The sequence below is a fragment of the Chamaea fasciata genome, unplaced genomic scaffold (assembly GCF_029207755.1).
Source record: "Chamaea fasciata isolate MVZ Bird 193981 ecotype frontalis unplaced genomic scaffold, bChaFas1.0.hap1 SCAF_2, whole genome shotgun sequence".
Lineage (NCBI taxonomy): Eukaryota > Metazoa > Chordata > Aves > Passeriformes > Sylviidae > Chamaea > Chamaea fasciata.
The window spans coordinates 101,537,106-101,562,530 of NW_027094087.1; the positions used below are offsets into that span (position 1 = coordinate 101,537,106).

Below are 25,425 nucleotides of genomic sequence, written 5' to 3' on the forward strand. Positions count from 1 at the left end.
TTTAAGTGTAAGGAACTATAATCTTAACTTCAAATGGATCTTCTCAAGTCTGCTCACTGCCTCCTTGGACAGAAGCATTCTCAGTTTGTTTCTACTTATACAACCAGCAAGTCCAATACGTATTTCTTTCTAAAGTGTTCACTGTATTTCATAAAATAGAAAAATCACTGATAATATTTTTTAAATTATAAATGGAAACTATTACATCATTGAGAAATAACACACCAGTAAGTTTATAACTATGCTATACTGGAAAACCATCCCACTTTCTCATCCTTGGCCAAAGCTATTTTGACTTGACAGTCTCTGAACCCCCATTAAGGAATATTTCTTCCCTTTTTCACTCCACCTGCAAAGACGTTTAATTCTGTTCAGTTACCACTTCTGAGTTCCCAAATCTCTCCATTTTTATGCTTTAAAGCCTTATTTGCCACCTTCTTAACAACATCTTGTCACGTTACACAGACAAAACAACCACAATTTCTACTTCATACACCACTTTTCAAAGTAAGTCTTTGGATACCAAAGCCGCTTCAATGCAACACTCAGAAACTGAGTGCGACAGACTTGAGTAGAAAAGCTTTGTAAAGATGTAAAAAAACCTTCCCCCCGATAAATGGGATCAGGAGAGGGGAATGGCTGGGGGGTCCTTGCGGGCAGGCTGCAGGCTCTTCTTGTCAGCTGTGAGAACTCAGAGAGCTGAACCATTTAGGGAGCTTATTACTGGTTCAGCGAGCAAAAGGAGCTCACACACATGGAGCAGAGTCCCAACTTACAGACCAATTAAAAGCTTCACTTTATTGCACGACATCACTGAAAGCAAGATGAAGGAACACAGTCAACTTTGCAGATCTGCTCCTTCTTTATAAATAACATCAGAAATTAAAAAAAAAAAAAAGGCCACCAAAAAACCCACACCAAAAAACCAACCCACAACAAAAGAGTTCTTTCAGTCACTAGTTCTGCAGCCATCATTTCAATACAAAAGGATGCCCTTGAGCATCTGCACACAAAACATACACTGTTTTTACTTGGTGAATATTGTGATTACCTTAATGCAGCTAATTTGGAGCGAGCGTGCACACAGTCCTTTAAAAAGAAAATTGCCTCTTTGCTAAAGAAATGTTTTCATAGCACTTTACAGTCAATTTTAGAAGAAATTCCCTATTGCAGTGAGTAGTACTCTCATCCACTATACATAATTATAGCAGAGGAGATCATTTGGAAGCTATTGCTTCTATGCTACAGCAGCTTCAAATTCAGTAACAAAAATAGCCAACATTCTGGGGCATTATTTTCCTAGGGCAATAGGGCAATCAAAAGCAGGCACATTTAAGTAGTGATAATCAGCACAGCTACATATCTGATTGGAAGCACGGCAGTGTGAGAAGTAACTGCATTACTTTCATTTCAAGATCCAAGCCATAGGAGAGGAACTGGGCCAGCTTACAGCAGCCGAGCAAATGATATTTTTGATAACTGCCTTCTGGTGCTCAGAATCTAATTTCCATATAAAAATACCCAATTTTTTGCAAGTCAAAAGGATCTTCATAATTTTGTATATTTGCCCCAGTCAACTGGCTTGGAGAAGCGTGGATCACATGTATTTGTTTCACAACATGTGGAATACTGATTTGGGCAACAGGAGCTTGTATCTGACTTCATAATTATTAAAACCTATTAGGTTTATCAAATTATGCAATTAAAAAAAAAAACAAACAAAAAACCCACCATGAAGTGTCCTCCAGTTCTTCCATTATTCATTAAATCAGAAATAAGCAGCTGAACATAAGGGATTCAAGCTGTTATGAAATTCACTTATTTGTAAATGACAAATGAAGCTCATTCTCAGTATAACAGCTTTTTCCTGGGGAGTCAATTTATTTAAAAGAAATTATGACATTACCATGCCAAGACATAATTATGGGATTTTGTAGTTGCAGCCTGAAGTATAACAGCTCTGCTTTTAAACTTCTACAGCAAAAAAAGACTTATTAACCATTACAGTGTAGAATTGACATATCAGACGTGCTCCAGGAGTGAGGGAGGTCTACAGGATCACATAGCTACGTGCCTTTATCCTGCAATGGATGTGGATTCCTCCAGCCCCAATCAGGAAGGCTCTGTGCAGGTGCAGAAACCCATTAATGGCCACATGCAAGGCTGTGTCTCCAAGAGGACTGGCTTGCTGCCTGTGACAGCTGGAAATACCTCCACACTGCTGCAGCAAAGCTCATGTTCAGACTGGCCCTCTGAAATCCATTTGGAAGAATTACCTACTCAATATTATATCCCAGCAGTGTGCAGCTACGGTGCAGAACTGCTGGCACCCGAGAGGCAAAAAACAGAACAAGCCATCAGAGTCCCCACAGAGTCTATGAATCTACAGCATGCATGATTTAGTATTCCAGTACCAAGGTGATGAGTATTCTATGGATAACTCATGTAGATTACTCACCCAGCAAGTCTGTCACACACTCAAGCGTGGTATTTGAAAATACTAGGCTGTTTTCTGACTACTTTTTAAGGTTTAGTAAGAAAATTTTCATCCTACTCACTGTACAAAAATAGCTTCAAGTAGAAATATTTGGCCTTGGGAACAGAATGACTAAATTGTGTGTGCGTGTGTGTGTATAGGCACACGTAATCCAGAGTGTGCCTAATCAAAACAGCTCAAGCCTGCAAGCAGCAGATCCTATTTGGGGATTTCTATTTTACGTTTGCACAAAGGCACAGAAGATCCCTCACCTTCCTGTGTGCCCTGGAAAGGTGACCGTACACTGACTGGGCAAGGCAGAGAGGCGTGGGAGGGCCACCCTGAGCACTGCTACTGCAAGGAAAGTATGAGCAGCACACCCAACACCACAGCACTTCTGCACCATCACCTCTGCCTTGGAGAGGTTTGGCAGGTTACAGCTGGAGCAGGCCACTGTCTGACACGTGGGAGGGAGGTGACATCACAGCTCTTCAAGGCTAGGAGGTAAGTGTTGACCTGCCTAAATTAGGGAAGTTTACACCTAAGCCACACAACCTGATGTGCTTGATTTAGGATTAAGGCTTGAATTTATTTAATTAATCATACACTTAAATAGAGTGCTATGCCTAAGTATGACAACTAGTTTCTTTCAGACTATTAAATCTGTTGCATTATTTTAACTTTATCCATCCAAATGTATGCCCTTTTCATTGAATCATAAAATTGTTCATGTTGGAAAAGACTCCAAGATCCCTGAGTCCAATCTTTGACTGAACTGTTAACTAAAGCACTCATTTCTGGATCGCATCCAGGGGTGATGACTCTACTGCTTCATGAGGGAGCCTATTCCTATGCTTGACAACTCTTTCAGTGAAGAAATTCTTCCTAATATCTAACCTGAACCTCCCTGACACAGCTTGAAGTCATTTCCTCTCCTCCTGTCACTGGTTGCCTGCCAGAAGAGTCTGACCCCCACCTGGCTACGTCCTCCTTTCAGGTAGTTTTAGAGAGTGATCAGGTCTCCCCTGAGCCCCCTTTCCTCCAGGCTAAAGAGATCCAGCTGCTCCTCACTCTCCAGACCTTTCCCCAGCTCTGTTGCCCTTCTCTGGACACGCTCCAGCCCCTCAACATCTTTGTTGTAGTGATGAGTCTGGAAATGGACATCGGACTTGAGGTGCAGCCTCTCTAGTGCCAGGTACAGGGGGACAATCACTGCCCTGGTCTTTGCTTAAGAAAATCATTGTGTGAATCAAAATCAAGGGCACAGAAGGCTCTACAGGGCAAGGAGGAAGTGCTTTTACTTGGAGAAACTGAGACCATTTAATTCTACTTATTTATCTTATTTGTTTGAGAACACTGAGGAACACATAATAAAGCAGTTGCATCCTCCATGATCTGCACAAAAAAAATCCAGACCAAGCTAACTATTTTGGCATATGGAACCTAAGGAAGAAAGAGCACCACTTTGAAAGCCTCCAGAGGCAAAAAAAGCTTTTAAAAAGAAAACCAGAAGCAAATAGAGTATGTGGGAAGACAAAGTTAGGGTATTATGAGGATTTAACTACATGCTCTTCTAGTTTGTATTCTCTGCAGTGACTCAAGCCCTAGTTCAGAAGACTTTACAAAGCCAGTCAATCTTTCAGAGCAATCCAGTGAAAATTCCCTTAATGTGCACATCCCAGAAGCCCAGAGGGGTTCAGAGCACTGTGCCCCTTTTCAAGGGTCAAAACTTCAGTTCTTTGATATCACTGTACTTTTGCATGTTGTTAACAGTAATTCTTCTGTGGGCCAAAAGAGAAAAGCACAATAAATAGTCACCATCATCATGAAATGAGCCAAACTTAGAGCAGACTGTACAGCTTTAGGCTAAGGTTAGTCAAAACAGACATAATAGCCAAGCTCAAGGAGGCAGGGCTAGGCAGAAGGCTGTCTCAGGGCGCATAGGGAGATAAATGGGATACACCACCACGAGGGGGCAAAATGCTGTTGACCTGGGACATGGCAAAGTAAGGAACGGATCTTTCTCCTTGACTTGACTGAACAGGTATTCCCAAAACAAGCAAAAATGCAATCAGGGATGCCAGCATTTTAGACAGTGTTCCAATCCTGTCCAACTGCTGTAAGAATTACAAGTTAACTTCTGTACTCTACAGGGCTGTTTGAAGGAAAAACAAGATATCCATCGGATAGACATGTAAGAATGAGATTTCAGTAAGATACTCCATCAAACACAGTTTAAAATTTAAAGAGAGCACACAGATTTGCAGCACAGCCAAGCAATGCTCTTGATTTGAACTTGAAACCAAGAGAGCCAAGCATGGAGATGACATGCATGGACTGCTTTCCTCTGCAGAAACCAGTTCTGGGTCATACATAACAGCACAGAGAAAAGATAAAGATGTGGACATTTTGACAAGGATGAAAAACAAGTAAATACAGTACTGTGGTTGCATTCCTGAAGGTGAGAGACAGAGGGAGAAAAAACATAATCAGGCCATGCATGCAAATTTACATGCACGAAACTAATGGGGAGGGAGGGGTCAAGAATGGAAAATGGAAATGTTGGATGGTGTTAAGTCTTCAATACACTAACTCCACTTATTTTGGAACTTCATTAAGAACTGGCTCATTTAAAAAGCCATGATATTTGAACTCCATCAGAAACACCGTTTCCCTTATTTAAAATGTCAACACAGTCAGAATAAATAGCCTTCTAAAGCAAAAACAGGACCCAAGAACCCTGACTTGACTCTATACCACTACACAAGTACAAGATCATCTGATTATCTGCAGGACAAACAACATGCTTTTCTGCTCAGTAGCACCAGACAATCTATGTTCTAGAAACAGCATTACTGCAGATGTTTTGAGACAAACTAGTAATTATAACACTGTCATCTTAAAAAAACAAACAAACAAAAAAAGTCTGGCTTCTGGAAAAAGAAAAAAAAAGTTGTTTAATCTTGATTAAAACCACCCTAGGATTTTAAAGGACAACTTAAAAGGTCCCTTTGAACATAAAGCAGTAAGAATGAATTCATTTTGGTATGGAGGATTACATTTATATCTGATTAAAACAGAAAATACTGAATAAGGAAAAAAGGCTATACTCTCTATATAAGTAAATGTTCATTCTCAAAATTACTCCTAGCTTTAACAGATAGTTGAAAATCTCTGCAAGTCTACACCATGGTTACATATTTATGAAATGGGATGCTTAATCTGTACAAGAAAAAATGCAGAAAATACAGAGTAGACCTGTAGATTTTACAAGAGGCAGGCTCGACAAAGTTTTCCTTATTGCATATGTACAGCAGAAAGTTACCTTTCAAATAGATTTGAGCTTTCACAGCACAAACACTGGCTAAAGGCATTTATAACAGGCAATCTTTTCACATATGCCAAATTCTGTAGAGAGACCAAGTTTTTAAAATAATTTTAAATTAACATCAATAGTTCTAACTTAACTGATACAGTTTCTCTCTAAAAATAAATCATACATAATTTAGGGAATACTTCTATCACAAACCTTTAATTACTGGTTTAAAAAAAGTTTCACTCACATGTATTGCATAGAAAACCTCCACAGAAGACCAGCTTCTGTATGATCATTAATACTACTCAGAACAAAAGACTTTTCACACCTACAGGCAGCTTCACTAACTGTGAAGCCACAGGATCTGAGAAGATCCCAGACAAATCCATCCTCACAAGTTCATGAACTTTCTGCAGGGAAAGCTGTCACCCCCACAAACTGACCCTCCTCCAGGACCACTTTCCCACTGTTACTGGGTAATTCAAAATATCTCATTGTTTATAAATTGTCTCCCACAGGCATCACTCCTGTCATCTATCTGTACCAATGGACACTGAAATGTATCTGCCATTTACTGCTCAGTCACTTGGTACTCAAGCATTTTTTAGTGCCTACTCTTCACACGAGTATTCTTAAAACCTTAACAGAAAACCCCATCACAGTATTCACACATTTTTTCACATCAATCCTGAAATCACCAGACAGTAAAGATCTTTCAAGATATTTAGTGTCTTTGATGAAGGCTTCTACAAACTTCTTTTAGAAAAGCCAAGCATACTCTTCCTTCTGCATCACTGCACCTTGCCTATTTGCTGACCTCTTGTGAGAAGCCCAAAATATATTCCCTCACAGAAAGTTCATAGGCTCTTCTCAGTGTATCACATTTTACCTGCTCAGTTTTACACTGGAAAACTTTCATTTTTCTTTCTTCAGTTCCCCCTAGGGTTTTTAAACCTTTGTATTAAGGCTATTTTCCTCTAGTCTCAAATATAATTTAAGCAATAGATTAAGGTATATTTCATTTTAAGAAAGACTTGGACAAGAAACACCCCTAAGCTCCTCCACACACAACACTAAAGTAACTCAGCTTCAGTGATAGAGCCTTATGTTTCTTGACTGTTCCTTTCACACATGGACCACTTTAGCAAACTAGCACAAAGTCTGGCAGGGTCTGAACAAAGGGTGACATGTTCACTATTCTTTTTATGTCTTTGCCAGTGTTCTCCTCAAAAATATTTGTTTTGTAATTTTAAAATTCTACTTTCTTGAGATTATGCTCTCTTCCACGGTCTCATCCGGATACATTTCCCCCTTGCTCCTTCATTGCCAATATACTCCTTTATTCTGCTGCTTAACCATACTTTAAGGATTTCAACAAAGTAATGTTTCGATAGATTTTATTTTTTCTTTAGGAGAAAAAGAATTGTATTGTAGGGAAAAAAATGCACAAAGTCGTTAATATTTAGCTCAGAGATGCACTGTGCATTAGAAGCATAAGATAAAAGGCAGTCCCTGTCCCCCAGTGATTACAGTTACAGTAATAAGGCATTAAAAATTACATAAGGCAGCTCTGGCAGGAAAACTGATCAAAGATTAAATACTACCTGTATTTAGCAAATCATGCAGAAAAAGAGGTTTCACTTATTCAGAGTTTTGGAGCATCAGTAACGCTTCCTCTCCAAAGCAATGGGCTACACAACGTGCTATGTCTGTGACCTCCTAGTTGTATCTGGAGAGTAATCTTACATTCACCAGGAAGCACATAATAAGCAAAACATGTACCAAATATCAAGGTCCAATAAGCAGAATTAATACAGTATGTTATGTCTTAGTCTTCATGACTACCCTCAATATAGCAATAAAAATACCCCTACATGGATAAACAATTTGTATAATCAAAACAAAACTCAAATAAAAAGTCTGAAGCTTGACGATTTTGGGTTTGGGGTTTTTTTTAATATTTTCAAACCTCACCCCACATGCTTTGCTGAATGACAGACTTCACAGGAATCCATGTATATATGGGTTTACTTTACAGACTTTTCTAAAACAGGGACTGGCAATTCTCATAACCTCTATCCCACATTTCTCCTTAATTACAATATTGCAAAAAGCTAAAACACCACAAACAGTGTTTGCTTAAGTGGCGCGTGTTGTAATCCCGAAGGTCAAAAGTTATAGTGATATACAGTATATATGGGCCAGAAATTCTTTTGCTGATTAAAATAAGCTTTCAGAGCCAGAGAAGCAAGAGGATGACAAATATGTTCATGACACATCAACACATCTATAACTGAAAGAGAACATCCTATGAAATTTGCCTGCCTTCTTAACTGAAGAGGAGATTAAATCAAGAGATAAGTGGTTTGAAGGATTACCAACAACCAACTCGGTGGTACCAAACCAACAGGCTCCTGGCTACATCCCGCCCATCATACAGGTCACACAGATCACAAGCAGCTTTCCTTCCCTTGCCTAGATGGGGCATTCCAAGTCACACATCAGGGAAGGTCATACGTGTACTGAGGAAGACATGTCACTGGAAAAGTCCCAGTGACTACATCTTTGTGAGTCAACAAAAGGTTTCTGGAAAGGCCCTGGCTGAGCCATGGCTCCATGAATTGACAACCAGTAGCAACACACTGCTCCAGAGAGGAAAATGTGACAGCAGACTAGCACTTAACCTTTGCAACAAAACTGGTAAACCTGACTTGTAAACAGCACCCATCTTCCTGCCTCTGGGCTCGCAGGCAGCAGCTTCAACAGTGCACAGGGGCCATAACTGGCCCTCCTGTGCCTCTTGAGCATCCTCAAAGTCTGAGCAGTGCAGAGTAAAGCAACTGCTACAGCTGGCACCTTATCATGGAGTGGATGGCGGCCACAAATTGTCTCATTTACAGAGCAGTACATTAGGACAGGCACAGCACCTCCAGTGTACCAGGAAGGGTGAGATTCAGCCTAACTTTAGCTGCCCAGGTAAACAGATGCTCACCTCTGAGAGCCAGCAGCTCTCAGCTCCCCTCTCACTCACTCTACAGAGAGTTGGGGTGCTTCTCAGACCTGCCACCTCCTCCTGAGGGAGGAGTTAACAAGTGCCTATTCCACTCCACTCAAAGGGAGCCCAAGACAACCAGGGTAGACAGATGTCAGACGAATTCCTGCAGAGAACGTAATTGTGCACAGTAATGCAATTTGTGCAATCTCCCTGCCAGTGAGGCATTAGGGCACATACAGGGAATGGCAGCATTTTCTACAGGTATTTTCAAAATATCAACAGTCTTCATCTGTTTGCTTATTAATAGCTGAAAAATTACACTGCACACGTAATAGCAAAGGAGGAAGTTTTTATTTAAACTTTTCTTTTTTGGGGGTGGAATCTCAAAATTCTATATTTTTATTGGTGACAAAGGAAGAACATTAAGCAGCTGAACATAGATCCCTCCAGGGAAGGGACATTTAATGATGAGTTTTCAACTAAGGATCAAAGGCTTCTAAAAGAGCTATAAAATTGGGGTTTCTAACAATTAGACTATCTAAAGCTCATATTTTTCAATTCCATTACATATTACTCTACACAGCACCATCAGCCTTTGGGTTCTTGAATAAAGGCAGCACTTCTACATTGTCAGAGGAACAGACCTCAAGGGAATGAAGGGACAGACAGTGGGACTGAGAAGAATGGAAGAAACCAGCCAAAGCATAGGAACTGAAACACTAGATATTTAATGTCATAATTATCTCCTTGGACTGCTAAAGAGATAAAACCACCTCAAAACCCATTTCATCAGAACTGAAACATTTAAGCAGAATGACTAAAATACGTGAAATGAACCCAGTTCCTGATGTGACACTGACAAATCTGCATTTGACAATATCTTCTTCACCTGTGACAAGCCTGTGTAAATGTTCATTAGTGGGTACTGTTTAGCAGAGTTTCAACAAATTAACACAGTAATAGTACCAGCTTTCCAATATGCACATCCAGGTTCAGCACTTGCTCAAGATGAATGCTCAGAGCAGCACGAAATAGACAGCGCTCATGCCCTGTTAACCTCAGAGATAAGAAACAAACCCGAAGAGAGTTCAGAGTTTTTGTAGTTTAATGAAAGCACAGCAAGAGCGATGCTTGCAAAAGGTCACAAGGAAACAACAGCAGTGCAGTAATGCCAACATAAAATTCTCGACCTTTTAATCTCAATCCCATTATTTTTTTTCCCATCATGACAATAAATCCCAGTGAACCAAAGGGATGCACAGCATTTTCTTTCCTGTGATACTGTGTAAAAGAATTCCAGGTACAAATAAATACAGGACACTTCAGAAGAACTCTTATGTGTACATATATATATGCACACAAAAACTGCAGAAGTTAAATCTGTTACCAGAAGATGAAAAATAACAAACAGTTAGAAAAAAATAGTCTTACTGAACAGCATTTTTCTTTCTGTTTACATGCAGGATTAAAGATGACTAAGTCAATGCATCCAGTAGATGATCTAGTAGATAGACCTCATATATTGATTTTCTTTTCCAGGATCATCTAACAGAGAAGCAGGATGCTCCTTTTAAAAGATCCTGTCATAAAAGCAGAGATTTACCTAAAGGAAAGAAAAACATCAATATGCAAACCCCTTACATTTTTATATTTATAAATAAATATAAAACTGGACTACAATGAAAATCGATGAGTTACTCTCTAATAATGACATTTCTTCACAGAATAAGAATGTATATGGACCCTGTTTATTGCTTAATTAACGTCTGTCATTGTTTATTAAGCATGGACTTGCTCAATTTTAACTTAAGTGTCTTGTTATATATTCTTCATAGTTTTCCAGATCTTCAACACTAAAATGATGAGTTTCATTCTTGCTTTTAAGTCAGCATCTCTAAAAAAAAAACCAAAACCCTACCCATCCACTTTCCAATGTCTCGTGTCCTCTCCCTTCCCCACATCTTTTTCTTTTCTTTTTTAAATTCAAGTGATTGAAGAGCTCTATGCCCTTCTAGGAGATCAAGTCATAGTCACTGATTAGCAAATGTCTCTTCCTTGCAAAACTCAAACCTCAGTAAGTAAGCTAAGTAGAAAGGGAAACATCAGAACAAATGTCATGAGTTAGTGACTTCAACTAATAAAGATTTTTTACAGTAGATACTCAATACTGGAGAAAAAAAATTAATGCATCATAAGAAAGATTAAGGAAAACAACACCAATTGCTCATTATTGAGAACATATACATAACCACAGCCATGTCTCGGTAGCATCAGCTCCCAAAGAGACATACTACATGCAAATAGCACCAAATAATACCCTTTTCTGTTGTTCCCACACAAGACATCAGGGTGAGTTTCCTACCATTTCCCCCTCATTGACAATGTTTTTCAGAGAACAGGCAGCTGCACAGAAAAATCACTGGATAACCTGCCAGAACTTATCCAAGTGCACCTGAAGTAGAGACCTTGTTTGTTTCCAGAAGAACCTAGAAGCTTCTACAGAAAAAAAATGAAAGAAAAACTGGATTCTTTCCATACTGCTGACATCAGAGCTGTCAATCCTGGGCATGCTACCTCAATTATTTATGGTTCATGTCAATCATGCTTTAAGACTTAGGCTACAGTAGTGTTAACAAAAGCATAAAAATCAGATTACTAATGTTTTCATGATATATTTCAATTCCAGGTATTTGAAACTGGAAGGTTTCCATCATTGCAATAAGTTGAGGTTAACCCCATGCTGCCTTGCAGGCGCTTATACACCAACACAAGGTCCATCCACAAGATACATGGATGCTCAGTGTCTCAGCTTTGAAAGGCAGAGACCTCACACCTCCTCACCTTCCCAAAATCAAGTTAAGATTTGCCCCTGCTGAGGTTAGTTTCTTCCCTTATCACCTTCTCTAAGCATTCAGTTACCTTCAGCTACACGTTCCTTCTCAAAAAAAAAAATGTAGTTTCATACCTATTCCTTTCAACTCTTCCTAAAATAAAGTGGGCTGTTCATACTATCCCTGCCAACACATGCTCTGTAGTCCACCCTCTGCCTCTACACACAAGTATGAGGAGAGGTTAAAAAACTCCTCTCCCAAAACACATTTGACTACTACTCTCATCCTGTCAGTCAAATGAAACTACAACAACTTTCATCTTACTGTATTTTAAAAGAGAAGTATGAAAATACTAAGGGAAATCTCCACCTTTCTCAATAGTTTTCTGTTCCAAAATTTAACTTTCCATCTCCTACACATCTGTGCTGTACACAAAAAACTCCTCACTCCTCCAGTCTGCAATTTGTTCTGCCAGCCATTTTAAAAAGCAAACACCCTCATGCTACAAGCAAAGTGTTAAGAGCTGATAGTTCTCTATACTTAGCAGGCAATCTGTATAGGAGTTTAAAATATATCCTATTTTCAAAGGCAAAAAAACTTAATGATATTTTACATAATACTCAAAACATTACCTTATTCCCCTCCCTTATTTATATTGCAGTGAACTTTTTGTCAAGTCGAATAAAACAAAGCTAAATAACAAGAACATTTTTATAATTACTTTGAAAGCTCTTATATCTGAAACTAAGCAGTTGTACTTGGCCTCATAAATTCCCTTCCCCTCAAATTTGGTGAAAAAAAATCTGCCCTTGGGCATGTAAGGCGCTGACAGTGGGTTCCAGTTATGGCTCCCAATGAGAACCACAGCTCTGGAAAGTAAGAGAAAAGGTATTTTCCCAGATAACTACTGCATATTTTCTCAGTAACTTAAATCCTGGAACACTGAAAGACAGCATGTATGTGCTCAGAACAGATCTGGCAATTGCTGATGCTCTAGGTGGCAGCAGGATCTCTTACTGTGTCCTAACTCTGGCATCCTCCAGAAAAATCTTAGAGAAAAACAGTAAAGTTGCCACTGCCTTAGCGATACAATACATTTGACACTGTTAAATTCCTTTCTACTAAAGAAATGGCAGAAGCCTGTAAAAGCAGAGTCCCTGCAAACAGGGTCACAGCAACACGACTGCCTGCTTGTTTTGCTCCAGATGTGCCCACAGCCTGGTGCCATAAATCCCACATCAAGAACAAAAAATCCAACCTTGCTAAGTGTTACGGCTGACAATTTTATTTCTTCCAGCAAGCTTTCATCTGACATTTTTCCTTGACAAAGGAAGGTCTCAAACGAGGAAAGTGGAGACTGCATCATGTTTTTCCATGCAAGCTAACCAGTAGTGCCATTTATCTTTACTATACAGTGCAAACTTAGGTGAAAAACCTTGGAACAAATTAACAGCAGTACATGAACGAAGAGCCTTGCCTGCCTACTTAAATGCACTCACTAGACTTTGAAATTTATTAATATTTAGCAATTATTGCAAGAGTGCATACAAAAGATTGCTACCTCCAGAATTTACAATGAATCTGAAAACTGCATACAATGATGATACACATCAGTATACAATCATGAAGTATACATCCAAAACATACTGACATGAAAGATATGTCAAAAAGGGATTTTTGTCTGGCTTGGGGTCTTTTGTTTATTTCTTTTTTATACCAGTTTTGTTTCCCTTTGCTAATCTGGAATTCCACCATTACAACTCTAGTTAATAAAATGACTCACCAGGGTTGCTTCATCAGGTGAAAGTAGTTTTGGATATAAGCACAGAAAACCCAAAACCCATCAATGGGTTCTACACTTTGTTCTAAGTGTAGAACTTACAAAAAGGTAAGTTCCAAAAGGTCTGCCTTAACTTCACCTAGTCAGTTCTTGAAACATAATAGCAAATACTCACCCTGCAAAGCCAGGAACCACACTAGAATACTTTTCAAAGTAAATTAGACATCTGAACTTTTATTCCCGCCCTCTTGTCCAGCGCTTCTCTAGAACCTGAACTGAGTTGACCAGAACTACCCTAAGCAGTGGTTGCCACTCTGCAGCACAGCTACAGCAGAGTAAAAGATCACAGGTGCTGTGTCCCACTACTAAAGGCTGGGCCACAACATCCAGTGTGTCTGGAAGAGCAGGAATCAGCTGCTGCCTCAAGAACCTCAGTGCTTATGCATCCACTTGTCCTTTTCTCCTTTCCACTTCCACAAATCATGAACCAAGCTGCTCCTTCCTCAGACCAATGGGCAAGGAACCTTGCTTGTTTGGACTGTAATTGGTTGGTCTAATAAGGAGAGGTTATCTGTCCACAAACCCTGGCTCACTGGAAAGATAGACTCCTTGTAGGATTCTCAGCAAAGGCAGCTGACTGTGGAGCTCCTTGCCAGGGCTGATTAGACACAGGCCAACTGCGGGCAGAGCAAAGTTCAGGACACACCTGTACAAGGAAAGGCTTTTGTTTGATAGTGGCAACAGAAAGCAGTTCTGAGGAATGTGGAGCCCCATGTCACCAAACACCCAGGCTGAAAGTCACGGGAATCCTACACTCTTCCAGAATTTTGTTTCACGTGTAGATACAAATGAAAAGACACAGTCAGGGCTTGAAAAACCTGCCTACGCATAGCAAGGGAAGAGGAGAGGGATGAGTAGGTTGAGTTGGCTGAAGAAATAGAAACCAGTAAATATTTTGGAAGAGGACAGGAGGAGTCAGAAATGCAGCAAAAACCACATCCTGTCCTGTGCATGTAAGAAGAAAGCTGGGCAGAAGGAAGCACAGGTCTACACACACACAAGAAGGCTGCTCTCTAAGCCTCAGCTGACAGTAGAAAGAAGAATGGATTCATCTGGGCCAACAAGCAATGGGACAGAAAATTGCAGGTGTATCATCACAAACAGCTAACTACACCCACCTTCTCTACCTCAATGAGGATTAATGCTATAAACAAAAAAACAAAACTAACAAAAAAATCCCACTCTTTTTTCCAGGATCAGCATCCAAACTTCTTGAGAATACAAATGATTTTGAAATTAGGTTCTCCCAAACAAGCAAGCAAACATTTTGGTATTGCTTCTGTGCATAGGCAAGAGGATCATCTAACTAGCAAGAAATAAATATTTTTGTCTTTGCTTTTAGTACATTTTAATTGATGCATTAAACATTTCCAAATCAAAAGGAGACAGTTGGCTAGCAGAAGATAAAGAGATTCTTGTGCCTGATGAAACATTTGAAGACTCAGGGGCAGATTTCTTCAGTGTAATCTGCTTCATTAAATCCAGAACCAGAAGCCAAATCCTGTACCACCATTTTAAAGCAGTGCTAGATGATGTATAATAAAAATCTTTTTTCCTACAAACCTGACACTATCTGTTCTTACCAGTTTGTGTAAACTAATACAAAGGAAATTCCCAAAGACCTCGAACTGTATACTCAAAGAATGTCACTCTAGCTCTACCTACAAATAAATATGTATATTTACTTATTTTACTGTTCCCCAATAACAGCACTTGGTATCTGTCAGATAATGGTGAAACTACATTTTTTTAACTGAATGACACCCAAGAAGAACAAATTTGGTTTCTTCTGGCAAGGTACAAAGTAATGGACTAGATTACACAGCTGGAAACAGAGAGAGGTGGCTGAACGCTTTCAAATCTAAAATGTTGGAATTAAAGCTAGCTTTTAGCTGCTGAGCAGTTTTCCACATTCCTTTAATAATTTTCTTTCTTTCTTGGGGCTTTTCAGTTGTACAAATTTATGAAGGACTGTATAATATAATCAACTTCAAACATTGCTCCTCAGAATCAGATCCAACAGTTCTCAGGCATTGGGGATGAAGGTCAGAATAGGAAAATTACATCTTCAAAGTACTACTTTATACCATGGAAGCTTTGACCAGAATTTCTCAAGATGTGTGCATCATCAGGAGATATCTGGATTCACTTCAGTGCAAAATAGCCATCAGCAAACCATCGTGAGGACTTTTGCCCCTCTACTTCTCCAAGGCTATAACTTAAGGAAGTATATCACACTCTAACATGTTAACCAAGAGCTGCTGTGAAGACTAGGAAAACATTCCTCACCCTATTTGTTTTTGTTACCTTTGATTTTCAAAGAGCCCTTTGATATGGTGATTCTCTATTTCTGAACAGTAATGCCTGAAGCAGAGGTTAAATAGCATGGAAAGCATTTTCTTTTCCCTTCTAACTTTTTCCTATTCACGGTCTCTTTGCCGCCCCTGCATCTGCCAAAAGAATAATTTCAGAGTTACTTCAGCCCTCTGAGGTCCCACTGCAGGAGGCAGGTGGGCTGGGGAGAGGTCAGTTCCTGCTGGAGCCCACCAGATGGGCCCAGCCTCCTCCAGCACACTTTTTTGTCCCTCCACTCCCTAGGCTGAACAGAGTGGAGTGAGCTCTGCTGGGGCAGAATTAGTGTATTGAGTGTACTTATGAAATTGGAGCAAGAAGCTGACTAGAGCATGGGAATATGTACAAACAGAACTATAGTCAACATCTCTAAGTCCTGTAACCATAATTTGAGGAAGCATACTGGATGCTTGCTGTGATCTTACACACCACCCTTAATGCCTTTCTCTAGGCACCAGGGAGGACAGCAGTGAGAGACACTTTCTCTCACTAAGGTGGCCACCCTTATGACTTGGTAGGCAGGAGTGAGTGGATGACAACAGGGAAGGAAGAAAACACCATTACAGAGAAAAATAAAAAGCCAACTTCTAAAATCTTAAGAGTTATCTGAGTAGGATCTCATTTTATCAATAGCATAGATGCACTATTATCAGCAAGTAGGCACCAGAAGCTCTATGCAATGCAGGGGTTTTCACCAACAGAATTTAGTGATCTTCCAGGAGCATCACTGTGCTATTTTAAACACCTTTTCAGTTGCTACATGGCCTGTAAGCCTGTCACTATGCTTTAGGGAACACTCACTACAAGGAGGTTGCATGAAGACTTCCCTTATAGTATTCAGTTCATCTTCAGCACTTCAAACAGACCAGTCATGACAAAAATTCGATCTGAAAGTGTATGTGCTTGTACTGTATAACATGACTTTCTGTTCCATTTGCACATGATTTGGACAACTTCATCAGAGATTAAATATATTAAAATTCAAAGACAGGCTACTTACTTTTTTTATGACATCCTTTGGCTGTATGAGACTTAAAGGAAGACTGGATAAAGGCAGTGACTGTTATAAGAACAGAGATTACAAAAACCTCAGAGGCAAACCTGCATCCCCCCCCCCCAAAAAAAAAATAGGGAAAACATACTGCAAGGCACAAAAGAGATGCAAAACTACCCGTAGAATATAAAAATTATTATGAAAATCAAGCTATTTCCATTATCTGTAAATGCCTCAATCTGTGCAGTTATTTCTGTTCCAAATTTTCTTTCAGTTCTGTTACTTGATAATGCCATTAAAAAGCAACCTTTCTCCATAATACTTCGCTAAACAATTTCTTCCCTATGCAGCACTCAAACAGTTTCATTCAGTGCCATAACCCAGCCTCATCAAGCCATGAAACACATCCTGGCCCACAACCCTGCAACATCCACATCCAGAACCTCATCAAAAACTCATTTATGCCAACAGAAGGTCACCCTCTTGTTTCACTGCACCATTAAAATCACTTCCTCTGACTATTGAAAAGTGCCATGTTTACTTGTAACCACAGCACTTAGCGCCACTAAACCCAGGAAACACAATGGAAATACTTACATCTATTAATAGACCATTAAGCATGTGGGAAAAATATGCCCTAGTCAAGAAGCTAGCATGAAAGTAAAGCCCTATTCTCTCCCTTCCCTTCAAGAGGGAAAGGAGAACTAGCTCATCCACCATTTATCTTGGAAGCCATAATTTGCTCACTGTTTATCAACATTTTAAGAGGCCCAACAGCACATTCCAGTCCTCTCCCTGAGGTCTCTTTCCCCTGACACAGAGGGGGTCTGCACACACACACACAGTTGCCACATTCAACACAAACAAGGGAATGAAAACTGGCAAGATGGAGCAAGTCACCAGCAAAAGGAAAGTGCTTCCCATGTGTTGATACCACCCTCCCAAGGGAAGGAAAACTAAATCTCCTTAACTTAAAATACGTAAAAATCACAGTAATGATGTGTGGATAAACACTGCAATATTGTCCTGTTCTCCTTTCTGAGACAAAAGGAAAGGCCTTTCTTGGGTGATTTGTCATGCAGCAAACTTACAAGCTTAAAAAAATATTTTTGTTTCACATGACTGGAGTTTTTTCAAAATTAAGTTTATTTTACTCCCAATATAATTAGATATTGAAAGTTTATTCCAACTCAACAATCAAGGCTAGTTTATTCAAACGGGAGTATTCTTCCAGCTCTCACTTGATCTGTTGCTTAAGTGAGAAGGCAGCAGAGCTCTGCCCCGACCCCTTCAGCACTGCTGCTGCGGTTACAAACCCAGGCATGCCACAGCACCTTTGGAAAGTTTGTATCTTTGTCTTTTGATCCCAGCCACATGAAGAATTTCGGTATTCCACACCCACGAGCAAAATTAATTTCAAACTATAAATATTTGAATGAGAATTTTTCTGAAATAAAGCAGAGCCTTGATGACTTCTGCTTGGCACGAGACAAGTAATTTGATAATTCATACGGATGAAACTGGGCAAGGCATACTTGCAGATATTCCTAAGTGAAACAAAACCACAATCCATCCTCCAGCATCAAAACAGACAAAACTGTACTAACTGTAGTAGTATTACTACTATGTTCCTGAAGATTTTTTCAGATGCTTTTACAGTGGCATCCACAAATTGATATATAGTATCATCTATTTTTATCTAACACACCCATTCCTATCATACCATACCTCAGGTAGAAGTGCTAAATTCTCCCTCATTTGATTTACTGAAATTACTACTAGGAAAAAGAAGTATCTAAGAGAAACTATTCAACAAAGAAAACTAGATTTATGAAGCTTCATGTAATTTCTTCTCAACTGGTTGAATGCACAACACATCTGTGACGGTGGTAAGTTTATGGGGCATAAAATCCATTTTCCTTTTTTCGCAAGCAGATGTATTACCATGCACAAAGCCAACCAGCTCTGGCACAAGTAACAATGCAGAAGACACCCCAGACTAAAATGCTCATATCACACCAGGTTAATACATATTCCATGGACTGGTGGTCCTCTTGGAAGGCAAATGCAAGCACACAGGAGTACAAAACAACACATGTAATTACTTCTGAAAGGGTTGACTTCTAAAGCTTAGACAATTTTTTTTTAATTTATTTCTGTACTCAAAACACAGAAAAATGAGAGTTTCCAGATTTTTCACAAACCAGAAAAAAAGGATTTGAATGTCCAACACCGCATTAAATGTGTATTTATTCTTGTGAGGAAAAACAGAGCTCAAGAAGTTAAATATTACATGATGCACAGAAAACAACCTCTTCTGTTAAATAATTAGAAGAAATTGAGTTCAACATTGTTTTTCCAACTGGTCCAATCAAAAAGCACATATGTGTAACACTGGAACATAAAAAGTTGCATTTTGCACATTGTAAAGAAATTAATTTAACAAAAGTGAAACATTAATACAAGAAGTTTGCTACTGGCATATTTGTGCCCAGAAAAGTAACATGAAAACACAGTGAAAAAAACAAACTTCGGCACACAGAGAAAAAAAGTTTAGAGCACGTTCACGCCTAAGCAAACAGCTACCACAACACAACTGTGCAAACCCTGCACAGCATCAGGAACATCTCCTCTATCCAACACTTTGGACCTTCTATTCATGGTTTGGACCTTCTCACTGAAAAGCTGCTAAAAACCCAAACACCTGCTGCGTAAGTCAAGTTTATGCAAAGATCAGAGAAATGCTTTATCAATCTCAGCAAAGTAGACATTTGTCTGCAGCACCTCAATACAAGAATAATCAGTTCCCCCTCGATCAAAGGAAAGCAGACGCAAACACATGAAAGAAGTAGCAAAAAATCTTCAGATATTCAAGTGCAAAAGCGAAAATGACATCCCAGAATTTAGGGCACAACAGTTTGATCTGGCATTTGGCAAACAAAGATGACATGTGCACAAATAATACATTAAATGAAAAGAAGCATAATACTTCACAAAACTTCAGATCACAGAGGGCACAGATATTAAATAGTTACGGGAAAGTGTAACTACTGTGGATAATGCATTTAGGAGTTAAAAGAAGAAAATTAAGAAAACTATGAATGTGACCAACAAGCATTTGAATATATTAGATCATGACAACTGGAAAAAACCTGAAAGGTACATGCATCATGTATGTACATACACAGACCACAACTCAAAGCCAGAATTACTTCTGAAGCGCCTGGATTACTATTTAACTATGACGAGAAGTACTTTACTAAGATTCTTACAACATTCAGACCCACAGAGTGCTAGAGTTTTAGGATCTTGACAGCTTCATGACAAAAATGAAGAAAAACAATAGTGTATTACCTAAATGACAAAGTCTGTCACATGCATTACAGTCTTTTAAACAACACAATAATCTTGAGGAGTTTTTTTTTTTCCCCCCATTTTAATGGTTAGATAGATTTCCACTTTGTGAAACCCACTTATCTCTTATCTTTACACAGTGACACATCATCATCATTAATCACTGTGGAGATAACACACAGTGAAAGGTATTTCTAAATATCCTATCTAAAGTCAGTCCAGGGTAATGTGACTACCCAAGATTTCAAGTCACATTTTTCACTGGGTAAGCTGCTTGAACACAAGTATATCGGGAAAACTGATACATACCATGTTCCTACATGCACTAATTCCAGGCATAGAAAATACACCAGTAATATATCAAGTTGTGATGAAAGTACCAAACACAAGTCAATTACAGCAAAAAAAACTCAGAAATTATGTAAAATGACCTAAGACAGGCAGATTAAAATAAACCCTGTTACAGTACTGAACTTTGCTTTTGATTATTCCAATAACCTTGGCTGAGCATTAGTACTACTTTCCACTATTTAAGCATATTATCCAGATTTTCCCTCAACCAGTACATGTCCACAAGAAAGTTAAATCTGAATGTGTAATTTAGTTACTTGTGTAACTAAATGCAGTTAGCATTCCCAAAATTTATATTAGCTTCCTGATCAGCTTCATCTCTCTCCAACCTGTAGAGTTGTTACTAACAGAAATTCCATAAAACAGTATCTTTAAAAACCCCAAAAAAGCATTATATAAATTTATGAAGAATCTAAACTGAGGATTACTGCTTCTAGGATCTGCCCAACACCTTGAGCCAGTCACAGACAAAGGGCTGGAAGCTGCAATGTCCTATCAGAGAACTGATGCAAAAACCTGATTTCATGAGGAGTGGTCAAGATAACTAAAAGAGAACCACCAAACAAGCTACTCAATAATCCTGACACTGGGACCTTCTTGCAAAGGTGAAACATTCAAGAAGGAAAAAAGATCTGGGTTTTTTTTCCAATCACGTCAGTAGTCCAGAATTGAACAGACTTTAAAGCCTTGCTCTATTCTGTAGCCTTAGAAAGCATTTGTAACTGAATGACAGGCGTAAGATTTTTAAAGAATTTCCCCTGTCAATTTTGGTCCACAATGACTGATAACCAAGAAAGTTATAATTGTATTTTATTTATTCATGAGACTTAAAAAAGCCTTACTACATAAATCTTCATACAGTATCATCACACAGGATACATAGTTTCGTTTACATTAAATAAGTACATGCTTCTTCAATTAGCACATCTAGAAGTAATTAGCTAATGTTAAAAAAAAGCATTCCTGATGCCTTTCCACTGCTATGGATACACCAGCCACCGAAGGAAATGGAGATACCTGACACTACACAACACTGTCCTATAAACACTAAAGTTTTCAGATGCTTCACTTTCCTAACCTGTGCATTTCAAGTGATACAAATTCCTTTTACTTACAGTCCTGGAATTCAAAGCCAATGTTACAATACTTGGAATACCGAAACAGTAACCTTGAGAGGATGTAGTGTATTAAACTGCCCTGAACTAAAGCCAATAGTTGCAAACGGTAACATCACATGAAAAGCAGCACATGAATTAACCTTGGGGACAAACAACCTTGAGTGTCCATATATGAGAGAAAGCAGTACAGCAGAGAAAGTAGAGTGTAAGTATACATTGCTTAAATCATTTTGGCCTATAAGAAGTCACTTGGAAAAGCTGTGAGATCAAGAAGAAAAACCCACACGGCATTTTTAAAGGAATCCACACATTAACTCCTTTCACACAAACTGGTTTTATGATACACAGTCTAAGATGGCACAACACATCATTTTTTCTCTTAAATTGTTTCAGGCATGGTCATATTTTCTATAAGGAAAAAATCCCAAACAACAAACAAACACATTTTACTCTGAAATCAAAGTGTTAAGCACTTCAACCTCCTAGCACATACGTTAAGCAAATCTCATCGGGCAGCAAAAAGGAAGACCAGAGATTCAATACTGAGCCACTTGTCCTTCAAATGCTCCTTAGTCATTACCTTTACTACAGCAGCAGCAGGAATGCCTACATTTTGGTCACCTAGCACTCTTCCTGACAAAGATTCCTATGGTGTCTTCTCAGGCTACTGTTTGCCTCATGCCTTTGATTTTTGGCAAAGGGATATAATTGACCTCTGCGAATATTATTTTCTTGTGCCAAAGAAATTTGCTCCTTGTTTGCAGAATTATAAACGATTTAACAATATTCTCTCCCCTAGCAGTCAACAGATGCAAAAAAAATTTCCCTTATTGCAGGCTTGTTTGTAACAGCTTGGTCTGGGCAGACAGTATGAAGTGCCACGCTTGCACTGCCATCCCAGCAATTCCTCCAGCACTGGAGGATCCTACAGATCAAAACTCAGATGCTGCTAGAGAACTACAAAGTTTGGGAAGGGGAATGGTGACTACAGGCACTGCCTGTTATTGGGGCAGCACCCTTTTGGGGGACAACACTGTGGGAAGGAACATTTTACTCTGGAACAGAGAGGTAAGATTCTTTCTATCCCTATGACCAAGATGAGGACTCCAGGACCAAGACGTACATACAAACATGAACTAAGAGAGCATCATTTCCACATCTACGTTAATGATTCACTTTAGCAGCTGTTGTGCTTGTTACAAAATAGGCAAATGCCACAAAAAAGAGCCTCATTCTCTGCTGCAGGAGATCCAAATCCCATCCATACTGCTGTGTGTAATACACACCACACATACACAATCTTTTACACCACACCATGTATTATCTTCCAGCAGACAATTCAAATAATAAATTTTGCCAAGACCGCTCTATACTGCCTTCCTTGGGCAGTGGTGTTCAAGTGCCAATGCTTGACCACAAGTAATTACATCTGTCTGTGCCTGTCCATGCCCTACAACACATGACCCATTTGATACCATCTTTAATTATAGTACATGGTACCTTTTCTATGGAGTCCCAATCTCATAGAGGGTGAAAAATAGATTATGTACTGGTCAATACAAGGAGTGAAGGTTTTTTTGTAACATTTGACTCTGAGGTTAGAATGTATAAACTAAAAAAGACACAAAAAGAAAATGTCTGGAAAGAGTGCAAGCAAATATTGGGAAGAATCCCTTATGCTTTAGAAAATAGGTGAAAAAAAATCCTCACAAGTATGACTTCTGAGCATTAATTTCCTCCCATCTTCCATGTGAAATTCTAAAAAATGGAGATGCAAGCCTTAGAAGTGCCTGACTGCTCAACAGCAACAGCCTTACAGCAAAAGCTGCAACTGCTGAGCATGTGGAGAAGGGTGAGGAACAGCAGACAGAGGTGTTCTCAGCTCCTTCCTTGGCTCCTCACACTGTGTTATCTCAAAGAAGTCAGTCTCAGATTCCCACTCCATAAATTTGGGAGAGCAATCCTTCTTTATCTCCCAAAGCAATTGTAAAGCTACTTTTAGTCACTACAGCGGCTTAGGACAAACAGGGAAATTAATTCCCTCTTACGCACCAGGTTTAGATGGTTTACCATCCACAAAGCAAAGGCTCCGTACCAGATAATTAAGGCAAAAGTGTAATGAGCACCTGCATAACAGCTTAATCACCAGTCATCTCATACTCGAGCCCAGCGGAAGTCATGTGAAGAAGAAGCAGCCCGACCCACCCTAACACCTACACGTGAAGCCAAGAGCCAAGGTCACGACCACCAGCCTTGGCCCCAGCATCTCATGGTGCTGGGGGAATTGATCCCATGCCAGGCGCTGCTCCGCACAGACAGCACAGCAACCTCCACCACATCTCACACACCCTTTTCACCCTCGGAAATTAAAAGTTACGTTCGCTGAGCAGCGAGGAGGGACCTTAACCAGGAGCCGTGCCTATATAAGGGCTCTGCGTGCGGTGCTCACGCCCGATACCCGCTCAACCAGTTTGCTGCCCGGGCTGGGCAGCACCGGCACAGGCAGGCCCAGGCACCGCCGAGAGAAGGAGGTTTACAAATCGCTGCCTCCCCGCTCGGCACTTCGGGGCACAGCCGCGCTGCCGCCCGCCCGCCCCGGCGGCACCGCCGGCGGCCGGGGAAATCGCGGCGGCACAAAAGCCACCTCATGGCAAACACCTCCCGCACCACAATGGGCGAGGACGGGGTTCGCCGGGAGCCGCGGGCGGGACCCGCTCCGCGTCCCCTCGGGAGCGGCCGCCCGGCGCCGGCACCGCCGCGGCTCCCGCCGGGAGCGGCCGCTCCATCTCTCCCCTCCGAGATGGCGGCCGGAGCCGGCGGCACCTGCCGGGGAGCGACCCCCGCCCGCCCCCTCGCCGGGGCTCGGGCAGAGCCGGCCCCGGGCGGCGAGGGACGGGACGGGACGGCGCCGGGGGAAGCCGCGGGCTAGCGGGCGGGGGAGCCGCCGTCCCCCGGCACCTCGCGGGGCCGCGGCGCCATCCCTTACCTGTAGCCCGCGGGTGGCTGCGCGCAGCCCCCGGCTCCGCCATCTTCCCCGCCGGTGCCGCCGCGTCCCGCCGGGGCCGGCTGGGCTGGCTGCGCCCGCGGCCGCCGCACAGGCGCAGTGCCCGCCCCGGCACCTGACGGCGCGGCGGGGGCAGGCGGGGAGGGGCGGGACGCGGCCGGGCCCGCACGGCGGGGCGGGGGCGGGCCCGCTGCGCAGGTGGGGCCGCGCCCCGCCCTCAGCGCCCCGACCCCCGCCCTCAGCGCCCGGCTGCGGGGCTGCGCTTTGGTGCCCGGGCGCCTTCAGCCGGCTCATCCCCGAGAGCCGAACAACGCGCACTCTCCGGGCGGATCCGGCCGTTTTCCCCGATTTTTCCATCCAGGTGTTTGCGTCCGCTGTTTGCAGCCACGTGCGGCCTCGGATGAGTGGATGGCACCGGGGAAAGGCGCAGCCGTGTCCTTCCCGAACAGCTGCGGTCGCGGTTCCCCCCACGGGGTCCCTTGGGGCCGGGCTGGCCCTGCAGCGGCAGGACCACTTTGTACTCGGCTTTAGAAGGGGAGAAGTTAACATAATCTTTGTTTCTCCTCATCACTCACATAGTAGCGGTTGAAATCCCCTCCCCAAAATTTTAACGTACACCTTGTATACTTCTTTCCTCCCCCATTACTGGTTTTGCTGTTTCCGGACCATGTTGGGACGCAGCAGTGCAATGGCAGCTCATGCAGCCACAGGGCTTGTGGCTTTGGGCAGGTCCTCCTCAAAGCGTTGCCAGAACTGATGTTAGATGCCAAACACCTTAGTGATCTGTCTTCACT

The 25,425-nt window shown here is 41.1% G+C and overlaps 1 protein-coding gene across 7 annotated transcripts in view; it reads right to left on the bottom strand.

Annotated features, from left to right (window-relative positions):
* The window catches only part of MAP7D2 (MAP7 domain containing 2), an 80,632-nt gene extending 55,898 nt beyond the window's left edge, over positions 1-24,734 (bottom strand). For 3 of the 7 annotated variants that reach the window (XM_066176920.1, XM_066176923.1, XM_066176922.1), the window contains exon 1: positions 24,614-24,733. In XM_066176920.1, coding sequence (XP_066033017.1) covers positions 24,614-24,656 — 43 coding nt within the window. In that variant the 5' untranslated portion in view covers positions 24,657-24,733. Of the gene's footprint in view, positions 1-24,613 lie in introns of all 7 variants that reach the window. The other 4 variants (XM_066176919.1, XM_066176918.1, XM_066176924.1 and 1 more) reach the window with 3 other exon arrangements.
* Between the last annotated feature and the right edge of the window lie 691 nt (positions 24,735-25,425).